General features: G+C 37.2%; 2 protein-coding genes across 3 annotated transcripts; both read left to right on the plus strand.

Annotated features, from left to right (window-relative positions):
* The first annotated feature begins 44 nt into the window (after positions 1-44).
* si:dkeyp-110g5.4 (uncharacterized protein LOC561637 homolog) lies at positions 45-8,713 on the plus strand. 2 transcript variants are annotated; one of them, XM_051902240.1, is made up of 5 exons: positions 45-1,095; positions 2,165-2,791; positions 2,965-3,150; positions 6,829-6,948; positions 8,042-8,713. In XM_051902240.1, exons 2-5 carry the CDS (start codon positions 2,189-2,191, stop codon positions 8,381-8,383), a joined length of 1,251 nt encoding a protein of 416 aa, XP_051758200.1. In that variant the 5' UTR covers positions 45-1,095; positions 2,165-2,188; the 3' UTR covers positions 8,384-8,713. The 2 variants fall into 2 exon arrangements, with proteins under 2 accessions (XP_051758200.1, XP_051758201.1); XM_051902241.1 differs by lacking the exon at positions 2,965-3,150.
* Positions 8,714-8,933: 220 nt separating this feature from the next.
* igf3 (insulin-like growth factor 3) lies at positions 8,934-14,119 on the plus strand. Its single transcript, XM_051902244.1, has 4 exons — positions 8,934-9,423; positions 10,705-10,852; positions 12,098-12,258; positions 13,342-14,119. Exons 1-4 carry the CDS (start codon positions 9,355-9,357, stop codon positions 13,567-13,569), a joined length of 606 nt encoding a protein of 201 aa, XP_051758204.1. The 5' UTR covers positions 8,934-9,354; the 3' UTR covers positions 13,570-14,119.
* The last annotated feature ends 2,379 nt before the right edge of the window (positions 14,120-16,498 follow it).

A 16,498-nucleotide genomic window follows, 5' to 3' on the forward strand; every position in this document is an offset into this window, starting at 1 on the left:
AAACGAGACTTACATTTTTCATAGTACACAAAGATGATGGTTGTAAAAAATCGGACACACTGTTGTAGAATATACAATATGGTGTATTATCATGTCAGTGAAGCAGATCAGCAAACGAAAAGAAATACTTAGGAGACATACACAGAGACAACCTTAAGGGGAAATGTGAATTATACTGTCACTAGTAACTGTTTGAACAGGCATCCTAATGTCCAAAATATGTTGTTTATCGTTATAGATTTTCAGACACGCAACCAAATATTTTTAACCAGATCAGATCATGTGGAACCCTTTAATCCTAATCCCTCTTTTATAATCACATTTAAATGAATTAATAATTCAAATTTTGCAACACTTACCATAAATTTATGCATCTCACTGCATTATTCCAGTTCTTAGAACAGTGCACATACTCTACCAGAGACTGATTTAGTGTTTTAAGTTATTTAATGGTCCATCCATCAGATTTTAACTGAAAGCTAACTGCAACAATCTAAAGCAGAGAGCTAATATTAATGTTTGTAATATGTAACATCATAAATGACAAGGAAAGATGGAATAATAATACTAGATCACGACGTAAATTATAAAAAAAAAAAATTCTCATATTGCCCTTTTTTACATTTCTTTTTATATTATATTTTCCAGCGGAGAAAACATTGACAGTCAATCAGAATCCAACCGATTATAAAAGAGCGCCAGAGGACAACTGCAGAGCTTTATGCGTGCATTGGTGTGGACGCTAATATAGTTATTTAAAATGATTAAAACAGTGAGTAAAGGGGTAAATGGCAGGATTTATATTTTAAATGAACAATCATTTAATCTTTACCAACTGTTTTACTTTTTGTCAATTTCTATATCGAATTAACATTAAACTTTTGTCTAACAATGACTTTTATTTTGACACTTAAGACCAAAGACCAAACTCCGGAAGTTTTCTCCGGAAGTCCTCGCTGAGTGCAGAGAGTTGTACCTGCAGATTTTTAATAACAGGTTTATTTCATTGAAAAGAACCGTATGAATTCCATTTGTGATCTTTGCTGTGGAGACTTGACTGTACCGCTTTGCTGCGAATGAAGTGACCAATTTTGGGTATATGACAACATTTGTTTTTAGTTTTGGTTTGCGCTTCCTGTTTTTGTTTGTCAGCTAAATGATTGTTGGTCGTTCTTAACGACAAATCCACAAAATTCACCATGGTAACAATAATTTCCTACAAAATACCTTCAGTTAACACTGTAGAAATATTTAATACGTTTATACAGCATCGTTTTTTAAAAGTGTTTAAGTCTTTTGCAGTCTCTCTGTCATTTTGTTTATTTAAATGAGCTGTGTAGAGTTCAGAAACCCTTATTATTAGCGACACCGGTGGCCGTTAAGCGATCTGCAACCAGCAACGTGTATTGTTGTACAACAATGTGCACACGTAACGTACAAGAGACTGAACGTGATTCAATGCCCCGATATTATTATACTCAAGGCGAAGTTATTTTTCGTTCTTCGCTTAGGGGTAAAAAGAAGTTGAAAATACCTGCTGCGGTACACAGTTAACGAACATCCCGACGCCGTCCACGCTGTTGATGTTTAGATGAATATGTAAATATGTACTGCGCACTTTACTGTCAATAACAAAATAAACACCCATAAAAAATGACAGCGATGAGCAATTACTCTTATCATTATCCTAATATATAACATTCGTTTCATTTGTCATTGAACAGAAAAGAGGATCGCACGTAAACGTCACATCCTTTTGATTTTCCCGGCAAAAACGTCCCGAGTCCTTCACATAATAATCATTCTACAGGCTTTCATAGATAATATAGGAAGTCAGAGAAGGTCTCGTTTTTTTAAAGTTTCGTTAGAAGCTGATTACACATTGGCATTACTACATGGAAATTCTAATACATTGCCCCTTTAATGGTAATAGTGCGTTAGTAACAAAAACTTAAGTGGCGAGGATGTTGCTAGTTACAATGGTAACCTCTCTTTAAAGGCTATTTTATTGAACTTAAATATTTTATGAACTGAGGTTTTAAGTTTGCCACCTCTGTATGTTGAGTAGGCTATTTAGTTGTTTAGTAATAATAAAATGCAAAAACATATATAAAAACTCATCAGACTGCAATAATATGAAAGATTTATTCAACCAATCCCACAGGTTCAAACTCTTCTGTGATTCAGAATGTCCTGCATGGAGAACATTGTTGTTTACATTCCCAAAGGAACGTGTGTCAAAAACATCCCTGTGCAGTCCCTGTCCAGCTCCACGGCCAGGAAGATCCGTGTCGCTCTGTCTCAACATGAATCAGAGAAACAGATGCCGCAGACAGTGACGTGGATCTGTCCGGTTGAGCTACGGGAAAAAGAAGTGGCCGTGGGCAAGGACAGCAGAGAAACACTTCCCCACAGGCCGCTGGTCACCAAAATAACTCCAGGCCAGTTTTTGCTGCCTGTTGTGAGTTCCAGCATCACTGCCTTTAAGGTCTTAAAAGCGATTTTAAAAACGCATAAGCCTAAAATACAGTTTTCAGGGCAGGAGATTGAAGCGGCCTCTCAGCCCAGCGTCAGGGATTCAGTTGAGCGAAATGCCATCATTGTGTTTAATGGCCAGATCTTCCTCTCAGTGAGGAAGTCACGTTGCAGGCAAGTGAGACTGCAAAACTCTCCCTCAGCACCTTCAGGTGTGTGTCCGGTTTCTCCCAGTCAACAGCACCAGATAAACACTGCATCTAGTTGTCAGGCACAACCACTCCCGGAGACTTCACCCAGATCACAACAGAGCAAGGTAGGACATCTTACAAAATAACTGAAATCCCTTACAGTACCTTTAAATCCGTAAAAAAACAAATTGTTCATGATTTTAAAAGTGATTAGGTCATTTGGTGCTGTTTGAAATCTTTCAGAAACCCTTTTGATCCCATTTTATTGATGTTTATTAACTAATTTTGCCTTTAACAGAAAAGTGAGGCACCCTCAGAGTCCAGGGCAGCGAGTAGCCCACCTAAACCTCCTGAGGATCTGGAGTCCATTCAGGAGCCCAACATCCTCCAGCAGTCCCAAATCATCCACTCATCATCTACCGTCTCACCTAGTTGTCAGGCACAACCACTCCCAGACACTTCACCCAGATCACAACAGAGCAAGGTAGGACATTTTCCCTCATTTGTTATAGTTTGCAGTCTGTCCTAAAAAAGGAATAAATGCCAGAAGGTGTAAATGTGATCAATATGTGATGATTCTCAGTTAGGTTTAAAAAACAAATTAATATTCAGTAATATTGCACCGCACTGACACTATCGGATGAGAACAATTTTGAACTGAATTGAGCTAAATAACAACGCTATCTTTGCAATATCGACACTTATTGAACTGAACTGACTTGAGCTGAATAACGACACTATTGCCTTCTGTAGAGCTGCTTTACAGCTGAAATTTAATTTGTTTCATAAGTGATGATTTTTACAAAATTAACATCATCTTTCATTTTAATAATGTGAAGCTGCTTTGAAACAAATTGTATTGTATAAAGGGCTATATAAATAAGCAGGAAATGAAATGAAATTCTCGGATCAGGTTTGTTTCATTGTAACAAACTGACTTTAAATTTCAAAACTATTTTGAAATGAAAACCTATTTTGAATAACTTTAGATGGTTAAATTAAACTGGTTCATTGATATTAAAATTTTAAAAAATATGACACTCCAAAATCACTTAATTGGCTTCTTGCTAAGTTTTACTTCTGAGAACTTTTCTCTGTCATCATCATCACTCTTAAAGGCCCACTGAAGAGCGTAGGAACGCGCAGTATTATCAAAGACTATAGAATAACACAATGTCACTCGTATTGTTTTGAATGGGAGAAAGTGTAACGCGCAATATGGCGGAATAAGTCCCGCCTTCAAAATAAGAGCCAATCGCCGACTTGTAAAGTCATCGCGTCACTGCAGCGGCCGTTAGAAGCACCGGTTTCTATAGAAACAGTCAGAAGCGCGCCTCCGAAATGAGGCACAAGAGACGCGCATTTAGGTCTGCGCATGCGCATTAGCTTGATCCAGCCTGAAAAATGCATTTTTTTTTTGTCATGATTCGAGCGTTTAGAAACTAAATTTATGAGCCGGTTGTTGTTAGATTTCATTGGTGATTTCAAATATGAAATTTAATCGTAAGGTTGGCGAACAGTTTTGGAGAATTTGATGTTTCCCCATTCAAAGAGATAGGAGCTGCATGATGCCCAGGATGCCCGAGAGGCGTTTCAAAGATGGCCGCCGAGTGAAATGACTTGTCTTAAAGAGACTTTGGTATTATTCAATGTGTTGACGTAATTTCAACTGAAACAGAAAGACAGGGCGATATATCGGACAGCCCCGCCCCTTTTTTAAAATAGCCAATAGCATTTGTTTATGTTACAGCTCGGCCAGCTCGGTTAGACTCAGTAAAACCTCTGTTTCCTTCTAATTTCTAACTGTTTCTCCTCCTAATGTCCTTTATATCGCTTTAAAATGCAGCATTCTGTGCAGAATTCAAATGGGTCCGATACGTTTTGTGCCCTGCGCCGACTCGCACATATGATCCGCTCTGTGCTCTTGTGTCTCTGGACCAGAGCAGACTGTGTGCGCTGCGGCGGTTCATGTGATACTAACGTGAAAACGGACTTCATTCGCGTCACAGGGCTCCAGACTGCGCCTAAAACGGTCGCATTTGCGACTAAAAATATTAATTTGCCACTGATATTTTTGGTGAGGTCGCCATTGGCAACCATACAAATTCACACGTTATGACTAAAATTTGAATGTTATTTGCGTGTTCCGTGACCAGTAGCCTATCACATCATTTGCTGTGTTGACGTAATTAAATGAGATGCTGCGTGTGAATGTTTCACTGAGTTAGAGCGCCGAAATATGAACAATTAGGGAAAAATTTCACACCAAACAGACGCCAAAGAACTAGAGCTGATGAAAGCCGACTGTGTTGTCACCTGCGTCGGTGCAAAACAGCTGCATTTGAACCGATTTGAACATACCATTCTGCTCCTGCGTAAAGGAGACAACTGCCTATTTCTTCATATAAATTCATCTATATTCGTCATTCAAAAGGGCTCTACAGACTGCAGATACACACACAATGCATCGCGTGCTTACCGTTTTGAATATCAATCATGCTCATGCTCATCAGATAAATTTAAGGTCATTAAAAGTCTTTAGTGCCTTAAACAGTATAACAAGAGTATAAACGGTCATTTTAAGGCGTCTTATATTTTGTGGATGGAAAAACAAATCGCGATACTCCCAAATGTGATTATTATTAATTTCATTAAACAAATGTGAGCGCTGCATGTTTTAAAGTCAAAAGATGGTGCTGTTGTGCGTTCTTCAGAGCAGCTCGCATTCAATGATTAGCGCACATTTGTCAACCGATTTGTGTTGTAAACGGTTGTGGCAACGTAATTATTTAATCCTCATCTGAACTTGAATGAGCAGCAAAAGTAAAGCACAGACATTTCAAAATAAGAGTCCTGCTGTATTTCAAAGTAATCAAAGTCAAGCAGTATATATATCAATTGCCCCTGTTTGTTATTTGGTTACACAAACCAAATTTAATATATTTGTATATTTATTTCCATATATTTATATTTATTTTCATTTGATTCAAAGTAAACTGTTGTAGCTTCAGGAAGGAAGGACTAAGAACATTATTTGACACATTATTCAATATAAAGATTTTACTAGCATTAGGCTTATTATAGTCAACTAAAACCATTAAAAGCATTTTTTATTGCTTGAAATAAATGTTAATACTAAAATTAAAATCTATACAAACTAAACAGACGTTTAAAAACAACAAAAACTAAAAAAAAAAAAAAAAATTAAAACTTAACAAAAAACGAAAGCAGAAAATATAAAAATCTAATCGGATTCAAAATATTAACAAAAACTATAATAGTATTAAGTGAAAATAGTGACATTCATTTCCCAGAAAAGTCACAAGATGAAAGAGCTGAAACTGTAAAGGGGAGATATATAAACACAACAGGATGACTAAAAATAAGTGATTTAAAATTTTAAGTTCATTGTTGTGTGGCTCTTAAAAAAATTATTTGGCGCCTGTTTTTTCCTCCTATAGGAGCCAGTGGCTCTTTAATTAATTTTTTTGTCTGGAGCCCTGCGTCAAAGGAAAGCACATTTACACTGTCTGAATCATTCCCTATCCTCTATATAGTGCACTATGTGCCATTCACCATGTAGAAAAAAACATTTGTGTGAGCAAATGACCAATTTCAGCCGAGGCTTCAGCGTCTGTTAGAGTGTAGGAGGAGACGGGACTTCAGATTCTAGAGAGCATTTGATTAGACCGAAGATTTTTCGAGAAACTGAAGTGCGATGTGATCTCATGAAAATCCATGATCCATTTTAGTGGAAGTGAAAGACTGTAAGTTTTGAATGCTTATATCTCCTAAATGTGAATTTTGTCATTGTTTTGGAACACACCAGCTTATTCATAACTTTAAGGCTAACATATTCATACTAAAAGCTAAAAAACTAAAATTTTGATTTCAGGGTGACTTTAAGATGAATTTCAATTTCTTGCTGCTTGGAATCTCGAAAGCAGCATTATATAATGTAATGATGACAGTTCAAAACTGTGTATGCTTTTACATAATAAAGAATCTCTAAAGAGGCAATATCTGTCAAATAAATTCAACATCCCTTTTACATTAGCTATAAACATTTAAAAACTTTCACTTTTTGTGGTATATCGAGCATGATTTGCTTTAGGTCATTTATTGGATTTCTGATTGTTGCATGTCTCTTTCCATTCCACAGACTCGGGATGGTCAGGCTCCAGTTACAGATCTTGACATTATCCCACACATTTCACCAAAATTGCACGAAGTCTCTGAAGAAATGCCTGAGCAATGCTGTTTGGGCAAAGAGTGTCAAAAGGTCAGGCTTTAATCTTTTATTTTACTTTGTGTAAAGTAAGTCTTGAAGATGGGCATGATAATCATGATTAAAGGTGCTGTAAATGTTTTTGGTTTTGAATGCCATGCAGAAAATGGCCTGAGAACTAAAATATGGGTCCTGAAAAATTGCCTGCCTTTTTTGGCTAATTGAAAAATGTAGCCGATCACAAATGTTCAATGCCTGTCAATCATTTTACCTGGCTATTGTTGGCACCCCTGTTTTTTTAGCCAATTACTTAAAAGGATAGTTCACCCAAAAATGCAAAATCTGTCATTAATAACTCACCCTCATGTCGCACAGAACCTGAATGATGCGCAAGAACAAACCTTTTCCGGAAGCTCAAACGTGCTGCATAACCAATGTGTTATGCAGCACGTTTGATCTTCCACGAGAGGTTTGTTCTCACGCATCATTCAGGTTCGGTTGAGCTTCTGTTTATATTCGCTGATCAATGTTTTTTATAAGTGAGTAAAAGCCTAAATTAAATCTGTTCAGCATAAAAAGCGATCGAGTCTCTTCAGAAAATTTGGACTAAACCACTCAATTCATATAATTTAGGTTTTCCAATCGCTTTATGAACTTTTTGAAGCATCAAAGTTTCAGTTTTGTAGCTGTCAATGGAAGGACAGAAAGCTCTCAGATTTCATCAAAAAGATCTTCATTTGCATTCCAAAGATGAGCGAAAATCTTACAGGTTTGGAACGACATGAGGCTGAGTAATTAATGACAGAATTTTAATTTTTGGGTGAACTAACCCTTTTAAGCCAGGCAGTATACCCAATTTTTAAAAGTTCTCTAGAATACATAGCTACTTTTAAATGGCTGTCAATGGAGAAAGACGCTTTCAGAATGGTGTAGTTATGCTGTCTACTAGCAGGGAATAACTAGACTATGCTAACCAGCTAAACCTTGAGCACTTGGTGACTTGCAAAATAACTGAAATCACTTTTTTTTTTAAAAATCATGATTTTAAATGTGATTAGATCATTTGGTGCTGTTTGAAATTTTTCAGAAACCCTTTTGATCCCATTTTATTGATGTTTATTAATGAATTTTGCCTTTGAATTAACAGGAAGGTGAGGCAGCCTCAGAGTCCAGGTCAGTGAGTAGCCCACCCAAACCTCCTGAGGATCTGGAGTCCATTCAGGAGCCTAACATCCTCCAGCAATCCCAGATCATCCATGCATCATCTACCGTCTCAGACCAGCCCGAAGCAGCAGGTGGAGAAAGAGAGATGAACGAGGATGACAATGAGCGTTTAGAGGCCGCTTTGCTCCCCAGAGCTGAGAGCTTTCTTGCATTTGATTTTGAACAGTTGGCCCATGAGGAGAAAATCAACAACCTACGAGCTCGGCTGAGAAAGAAGGAAGCCGCCCTCAGCACCTTTAATACAAAGCCGACGGATCAGATTTAGAGGATCAGACTTTGCCAAAGATGTCTGTTCAAGCAGTGTAAAAGTTCTTCATGCATAATTTCATTTGAGCAGCAGAAGAAATGTCTAAAACTTTGGTTAGGTTCATTAATTTAATTGTTCATTATTTGATAGCACAAATATTGTCATTTAAATAAAATAATAATGGCAAAAAAAAAAAAAAAATGCCAATGCAATGAATAATTTAGCAGAGTTTGCTTTTGCACAGGTATCAGAATATCTGTTTGATTTACTGCTAAAATTAAATATAATTCAGTGAGTCAGTTGGTTCATTTATTGGTCCATAGTTTAAATAAAAATGGTTTTGTGTCATACTGAGCATTGGTCATTTTATTTTATAAACCAATTGCTGTACAGCGTACCTCCAGTTATTAATGTACCCACACATCTGACTGGTAACATAACGTTTTGTCTTTATTTTATCACAAGTGTGTACTCAGTGATTGGCCGTGAATGCGTACCGTTGTTTTATCATTTCAGTTGAAGCCTACACACTCCAAAATCACTTAACCAGCTTCTTGCTGAGATATACTTGTGATAGCTTCTTTCTCTGTTGTCGTCACTCTTAAGATGGATTTCAATGTCATGCTGCAGGGAATCCGTTATATAAGATAATGATGACAATTCAAAGTTATATATTCTTCTCTAAAGGGACAGTATCTGTCAGATAAATTCATGCACCACCTCCCTTTTACATTACTTGGCTATAAATGTTCAGATAGATACGTCAATTTTGATTTGTTGTTGTTTATTAATCAGATTTCTTTTGTAGTTTCATGCGTCTTCAGTAAAAGACAAGCTTTGTGATTAGGTGTCATCTGAGTGTAGAGGGAAGGGTAGGATGTGTCCGGGTGAGTGCCGTTGGCCCATCCCCTCCCGGTCCTCCTATAAGAGCACACCGGAGTAAGAACGTCAGTAGCTCTTTAGAGAGACCAAACCATAAAAAAATAGACATGCCATCAGACGGAATGCCAGCCTGTCATGCCAGACGCCTTCAGATGCTTAGAGGATTCATGCTGAAGGTAAGACTCTGCATGTACTTAACTAGAAACATCTTTTACAATGGGATGACCCAGGATCAGGCTTTCAAATCAAAGACCATTACACCTGTTGCATGTTATCTGGATGTAGAATTTAGGGGGAAAAGACCACATCATGCTGCTTTTTTTTTTTTTGAGGTGTTTAAAAAAAGACTCCACTGACAGTAAAGACTCCATAAAAGATGGTCAAAACAACTTTCCTCTTTTTTTGCTAAATGACTAGTTTCCATGGATGAGTCAAATTACCTTTTTGTGACCAACAATTACTGCCTCCAATGCAGGTTTGCATGTTAGGGAGCTATTATGACGTTGCTTTGTCGTGTGGGTTGTAGGAAAATATAGATCTGTAGTGCACGCCATCGTATCAAAAGGTCAAAACAGTTAACGCTTTTGCAAAGTCATTTTCTGAGTCAGCAGCTTTTTGTGTGAACAAACTGGCATCGATGGTTCCATGAAGAACTTTTAACACCTTTTCATTGCACAAAAGGTTCTTTATAGTGGAAAAAGGTTCAATAGATTAAAATGTTCACTGAAAGGTTCTTCGGGGAACCCAAATTGGTTCTTCTATGCTCTTAAAGGGATAGTTCACCCAAAAATGAAAATTCTGTCATTTACTCCCCCCAAGTTGTTCCAAACCTGTATGAATTTCTTTGTTCTGCTGAACATAAAGGAAGATATTTGGAAGAATGTTTGTAACCAAGAAAAAAAATACTATTGTAGTCACTGGGGGGCGAGATCTGCTTGGTTACAAACATTCTTCCAAATATCTTCCTTTGTGTTCAGCAGAACAAAGAAATTTATACAAGTTTGGAACAATTTGAGGGGGGAGTAAATGATGACAGAATTTTCATTTTTGGGTGAACTATCCCTTTAAATATAAATGGGGGGGGGGGGATGCGATGCCATAGAAGAACCATTGTTGGTCCCCCAAAAGAACCTTTCAGTGAACATTTCTTGAAAGGACCCTTTTTTTTTCTTTGTCTGAAGAATATTTTAAAAATCTAAAGAATCTTTTGTGCAATGGCAAGGTTCCATGGATGGAACCATAGATGCCAATAAAGAACCTCTATTTTTAAGACTGTAAGGCAACAGTCTTGCAGAGCACTGCCATCTTGACTTTTCGTACATGCTCTCAAGGTTTGCAAAACAAAATGTATTCAGAACGTCATGCGTCAAGAATTGTGTTTATTGCTTTGACAAATAGGAGTGCATCTCTCTGATAATATGCAGGTGGCTAAGAGTTTGTTGTTTCTGATTAAGCAGGTGCCCAGCTGGCGAAGTGTGTGCGTCCTCTGCTCCCTATACTGCGTCCTGATTCTGCCAGACGCCGGAGAAGCGGCAAAAGCACGCTGTGGACGGGAACTAGTCGCTGACCTGGAGTTTGTGTGTGGAGACCGTGGCTTTTACAGAGGTGAGAGTCTCCTGCAATCTTCATCTTACGTTTCTGATGTCCTGTATTTGGATACTGCAGAAACAAATCTGTTTTCAAAGATGTGTGTTGGTGTGGGTCAAAGCGGGACAAACCGTTTGGTTTGGTGTGGACACGGTGATATAGAAGTGACCTGCATGTCTCTAAATCTTTAATCTCACTCACAACATCATATCATATTCATAACAATTAGTATCAGTGTATTTAAAGTGGCCTTGCCCTGAAGATACAGACAGTGGTATCAAGTCAAGGCATTATCATTATGGTGTTGATGAAAATCACCCCAACAACCAATAGCAAACAGTAACCGTCTTCTGTTGTGGGTGGCTTGAAGTTATAGTTATGATATTAAACACTCCATAAATGACATTATAAGTTACCACACCAACATGTACTCTTGATTTGCGGTTGTTGATATCAACATTTTTTATTTCTACTAACTGAGGCCCTTTCACCCTGTTCCATATCCAAGGCCACCTTGATACTTTTCTCTCCCATTTTCTCATTCACTCCCTTTTCTCAAAAGGAGCATTATGACACGGTCTCAGTGACTCTTATTTCAACTATTTCACAAAAATTGGTATTGTTTGTCACTGACAGATGTTATACTTTTCAATCCTAACAGTTGGCTACATACACTACCATTCAAACTTTTGGCGTTGGTAAGATTTTTATAATATTTTTGAAAGAAGTCTCTTCTGCTCAGCAAGTATGCATTTATTTGATCAAAAATGCAGTAAAATCAGTAATATTGTGACATATTATTACAATTCAAAACAACTTTTTTATATATATTTTAATATATAATTTATTCCTTTGATTGCTGTTTCAGCATCATGACTCTAGCCTTCAGTGTCACATGATCCTTCAGAAATCATTCTAATATGCTGATTTGCTGCTTAAGAAACACACAAAAAAAAGTTGGGCAGATTATTATTTTGCGGAAACCGTGATACATTGTTTTCAGGATTCTTTGATGAATAGAAAGTTCAATAGAGAACAAAGAACAATTGATTTGATATAGAAATTTTAAAATAAAAGTCTTTACTGTCATTAACTTAAAGGGTACTTGCTGAGTAAAAGTTTTAATTTCTTTCTAATTTCTGGCCCCAAACATTTGAATGGTAGTTTAGGTGATCGCACCAATTTAACAGTTGCAACTAACTCTCATTAACATAACTGGCATTAAAACCTTACAATTTTTCCTTTGTGTCTGTTGATGGTTAGGCAAACCTGGAGCAGCCCGTAACGGCGGTCCTCGCTCTCGTGGGAAAGGGATCGTCGAGCAGTGTTGTGTGCGGGGATGTGACCTCCAGCATTTGGAGTCGTATTGTGCCAAACCCAAGAGGGTGCGCCGTGACGTCCCTGTATCTCTGCAGCAGACTGTGGTGAGACTTCAACTCTATAGGCAGACATAGATCCTATTTAACCGATTTTGTCTTTGTAAAGCTTAGAGCAGAGGTCTTCAACCCTGCTCCTGGGGACTCACTGTCCTGCAAAGTTTATTTCCAACCTACTTCAGCACACCTGACTGTGTATTTTCAAGCAATTCTGAAGACCTTGATTGATTAGCTGTTTGAATAGGATTGGAACTAAACTCTTCAGGACAGTTGGTCCCTTAGGAGCAGGGTTGAAGACTTCTGGCTTAGGGTACGTTTACACAACAGTGTACTAAAAACCGAGAAGTTTTTTGCATACAGACGTAGTCAAAACGATCCCAATTCGCACTGATCCGCGAAACGATTAAAAATGCTGTATTATTCATGCCAGACCAGTAGTTGGCGATGTCACTTTGTAAAGAAAAACTACGCACCTATAGACTGAACACGTAATATGCATGCGCAGTGTTTTAACAAATTTGCATTTTTGTAGCTTACACTGAGACAATAATGGTATAATTTTCAAAAAAAATTCACTTTGAAACCCATTTTCAAAAGTTTGTGTTTTCAGGCCCCCAAAATGCTGTTGTGTAAAGGAACAGCCAAAACACATAAAATGTTTTCTATTTTTAGTTTTAAATGGTGTCGTGTAAATGGCCCCTTAGAGGAATAGTTGAAAAATGAAAATTGTCTTCTCCTTCTTCCTTTCTTCTGTGAAAAGGAGATATTTTTAAAAATATACTGGTCACTCTTGTCCATTAAATTACAGTGTCATTTAAGTTGTTCATGTTTTTTGAAGCCCATCATTAAAGATGAGGCTGATCATCCCTACTTCAGAAGTTTTCCAATACAGCGCATGAGTCATATGATAATTTATAGCCATTTTTTTTTAAATTTTGGAGCTTGATAACCAGTCCTCGTTTATTTTGACTACGCTTAAAAAAGTGTAAAAAATTAAACCTTTGTGTTGTATGAAAGAAAGAAAGTCACATGTATTAATATTGCCAATAGTTACAGAAAGTAAAACCTTGTAACTTTGAAACCCAGCAAATTCCATGAAAATTATACACTATCCTTTTTTGTTTGTTGCAGGAAGATCAGTTTTGGCTGGTGTTTCAGCAGCGATACCAGAAGCTTGCAGAGATGAAGAGAGATGAGAAAGCTGCATCTCATAGACTCAGAGAGCGGACGCTCTACCGGTGGAACAGAGTTTCAGTATTACTAAACACCAACACACCCAACCGACCCCCTTCAACACACCAACATCCTGCCACTGGGAGAATGACATCAAGACCAACATTTATCTCCCACATCCGATAGTCATGGCTCTATTTGGATCTGCGTGGACTCTATGAATCATCTTCCTTTTCTAAGAAAGACTTTTCCGTCCTTGCAGAAGTATAAACTGAGGACTCTTTAAGAAAAACTAGAAGACAAGATGCCATGAAAGTGAAGAGTGTGTGTGTACCTGAAAATGGGTTGTACTAGTTTCACATATGTCGAATACAACATGAATTGTATTTTTCCATTTTGTTTTCAGCTTCCCTCCTAGCATTGACTTCTGTGTTTGGGTAAATGGGTTCAAAGCAAATTGAGGGTGGCAGTTGAAAGTGTTTGTATGTTACTCTTATAGACTTGAAAGACTCAATATGGGAACACTGACGGCTTAAGTAAGTCATTTTGAATGTAAATGTGACAAATGTGTTTTTATAAAAGATTACTGATATCAGTGAATATATTTTCTTAAACGTTTTTTTATGTTTAATTTATGGTCTGTATATTTCTGTATGATTAGGTTTTTCTAATACCTGTGAAATATCCAAATCAAAGCAGATTTGGAAAGAAAATTTAAATTAAAAAAATGTGAGGACATGCTTTTCATTTTATGGCAATATTTTATATTTTTCCAACACCCTAATCAGCTCCAGTTTAAACGATGCAGACAGATTCCAGATCTTATAGTGAGAGCTGTAGGATCCTGAAAGCTGTGTGTTTCTAAGGTTCTTTTGGATCATTAGATATCATCCCAGTGACCTCTAAGGCAAGAACATTAGTCTGTTTACGGTGAATAAATAATATCATCACAGCCTTGGTGTGTTATCACTATCTAAACATGAAATACGTTTCTTTTTGGTATGCATTGGTGCAGTTTGGTGTTATGACTTGGATGTTCTTCACAAAGGTCTTTAGTAAGAGTGCAGTCAGCAAAGCTGAAGCATTTTTGACATTGTAGGAGAGCAGCTCACAGCAACAATAAGAGAGTAAACAAGCAAGAAGAACAAGGACAGGGCAAAAAAAAAAAGTTCCCTTTAAGGCAAGTCAATTCACTCTGAGGCCATCTTTGAAATGCCTCTCGGTCATGCAAGTGCAACTCCTATTTCTTTGAAACATCAAATTCTTCGAAGCTGTTCATCAGGCTTACAATTAAATTTTATATTTAAAATCACCAATGAAATCTGACAACAACTGTCTCATAAATTTTGTTTCTAAACACTTAAATCATGATTAAAAACCTACATTTTTCAGGCTAGACCAGCCAATGCACATGTGCACTCCTAAGGGCAACTCAGAACACTGACTGTTTCTAAAGCAACCTGAGCTTCTAAAGGCATCCGCAGTGACTTGATGACTTTACCAAATGGCGACTGGCTCATATTTAGAAGGCGGCACTTATTCCACCATTTCCACCATTTAGATTTTGAAGACCCAAAAAATTCATCCATCCATTATAAAAAATAATCCACACGGCCCCAGGGGGTTAATAAAGGCCTTCTGAAGGGAAGCGTTTTTGTAAGAAAAAAATCCATATTTAAAACTTCATAAAATCAAATAACTAGCTTCCAGTGGACGACCGTACGCATACTGCGCAAGTCAACTACTGCAATGTATAACACAGGATGTAGGAGTAGCGTAAGCTTAGACGTGTCTCGTGGTTCAAACAAATAGGGCTGGGCAACAAACTCAAGCTCCTCTTCTATCAAAATCCCCTGACATTTCTCTTTTTTAAAATTATAATTGTAGCCTTCTAATTCATGAATTAGCCTTCTAATTCGGTGTTTTGTTTTGCTCTATCCTCATGCGTCGAGTCAGAGGTCACTCTTCTGCCGCAAATTGATGTGTATGGCCGTCTGCTGGAAGCTAGTTATAGTTAATAAAGTTTTAAATATGCATATTTTTCTTACAAAAACCCATCGCCTTGCTTCAGAAGGCCTTTATTAACCCCCCTGGAGCCATGTGGATTACTTTTATGATGGATGGATGCATTTATTTTGGCTTCAAAATGTGGCCCCCCCCATTCACAACCATTATAAAGCTTGGAGGAGCAAGGATATTTTTAAATATATCTCTGATTGTGTTCGTTTGAAAGAAGATATACACCTAGAATGGCTTGAGGGTGAGTAAATGAGATAATTTTCATTTTTGGGTGAACAAACCCTTTTAAGTCTGTTACTAGTCTAAGATTGACCTACATAATCATTCGAAAGGAGAAATCATTTTTACTAAAATCATCTTTTACAACGTCATCAAATAATTACATTTATAACTAGTTACAATTGCTGATAAAATCCTGTAAGTTGCTGTCAGTGACAGTATTAGTATCTGTCATTTGTTAACTTATAACAAAGAAAAAAAGAAAGATAAAATAGACATTTAAATTAAAAAGCATATTACAGAGCAGAATAAAAAAATAAAAATACTGGAATTACTCCGCAACAGGAGATGCTTCATGTAAATTCACTGATGAGAGTAACTCAGGTAATGTAACACTGCAGAGATACAAAGTTAGTCATGTATCGTTTTACGTGAGGTTTGTCCAGCTGAAAACGCACAGTCTCTGCCCTTGAGCAGTGATAAGAGGACCGCTAGAGTTTATCTGGAGTTTCACAGGTGACAAATCTGCAGCCTTCAAAGACACAGCACAGAAGCTACATACACACAATTGTACATTTACTATGTACGTATAAGTTATCATTAAGTCACAGTGACATACAGTCTGTTCAGTTTATCAATGTATGAAGTTGCATTTCCTTTGCATATCAGAGATTTTCATAATCTGACAAATGATGTCAGCATTTGTGTCTTTAAAATCGTCACCATTGATTACTGCAGGGGATCTACCGCAGTCTTCTGGAGCTGAACAGCTTACTTAAGATATTTATAATGCTTTTGAAAGAAGTCTCTTATGCTCACCAAGGCTGCATTTATTTGATTAATAATACAGTAAAAACAGTAATACTGCAAAACATTA

Source organism: Ctenopharyngodon idella, chromosome 8 (assembly GCF_019924925.1).
Source record: "Ctenopharyngodon idella isolate HZGC_01 chromosome 8, HZGC01, whole genome shotgun sequence".
NCBI classification, from domain to species: domain Eukaryota; kingdom Metazoa; phylum Chordata; class Actinopteri; order Cypriniformes; family Xenocyprididae; genus Ctenopharyngodon; species Ctenopharyngodon idella.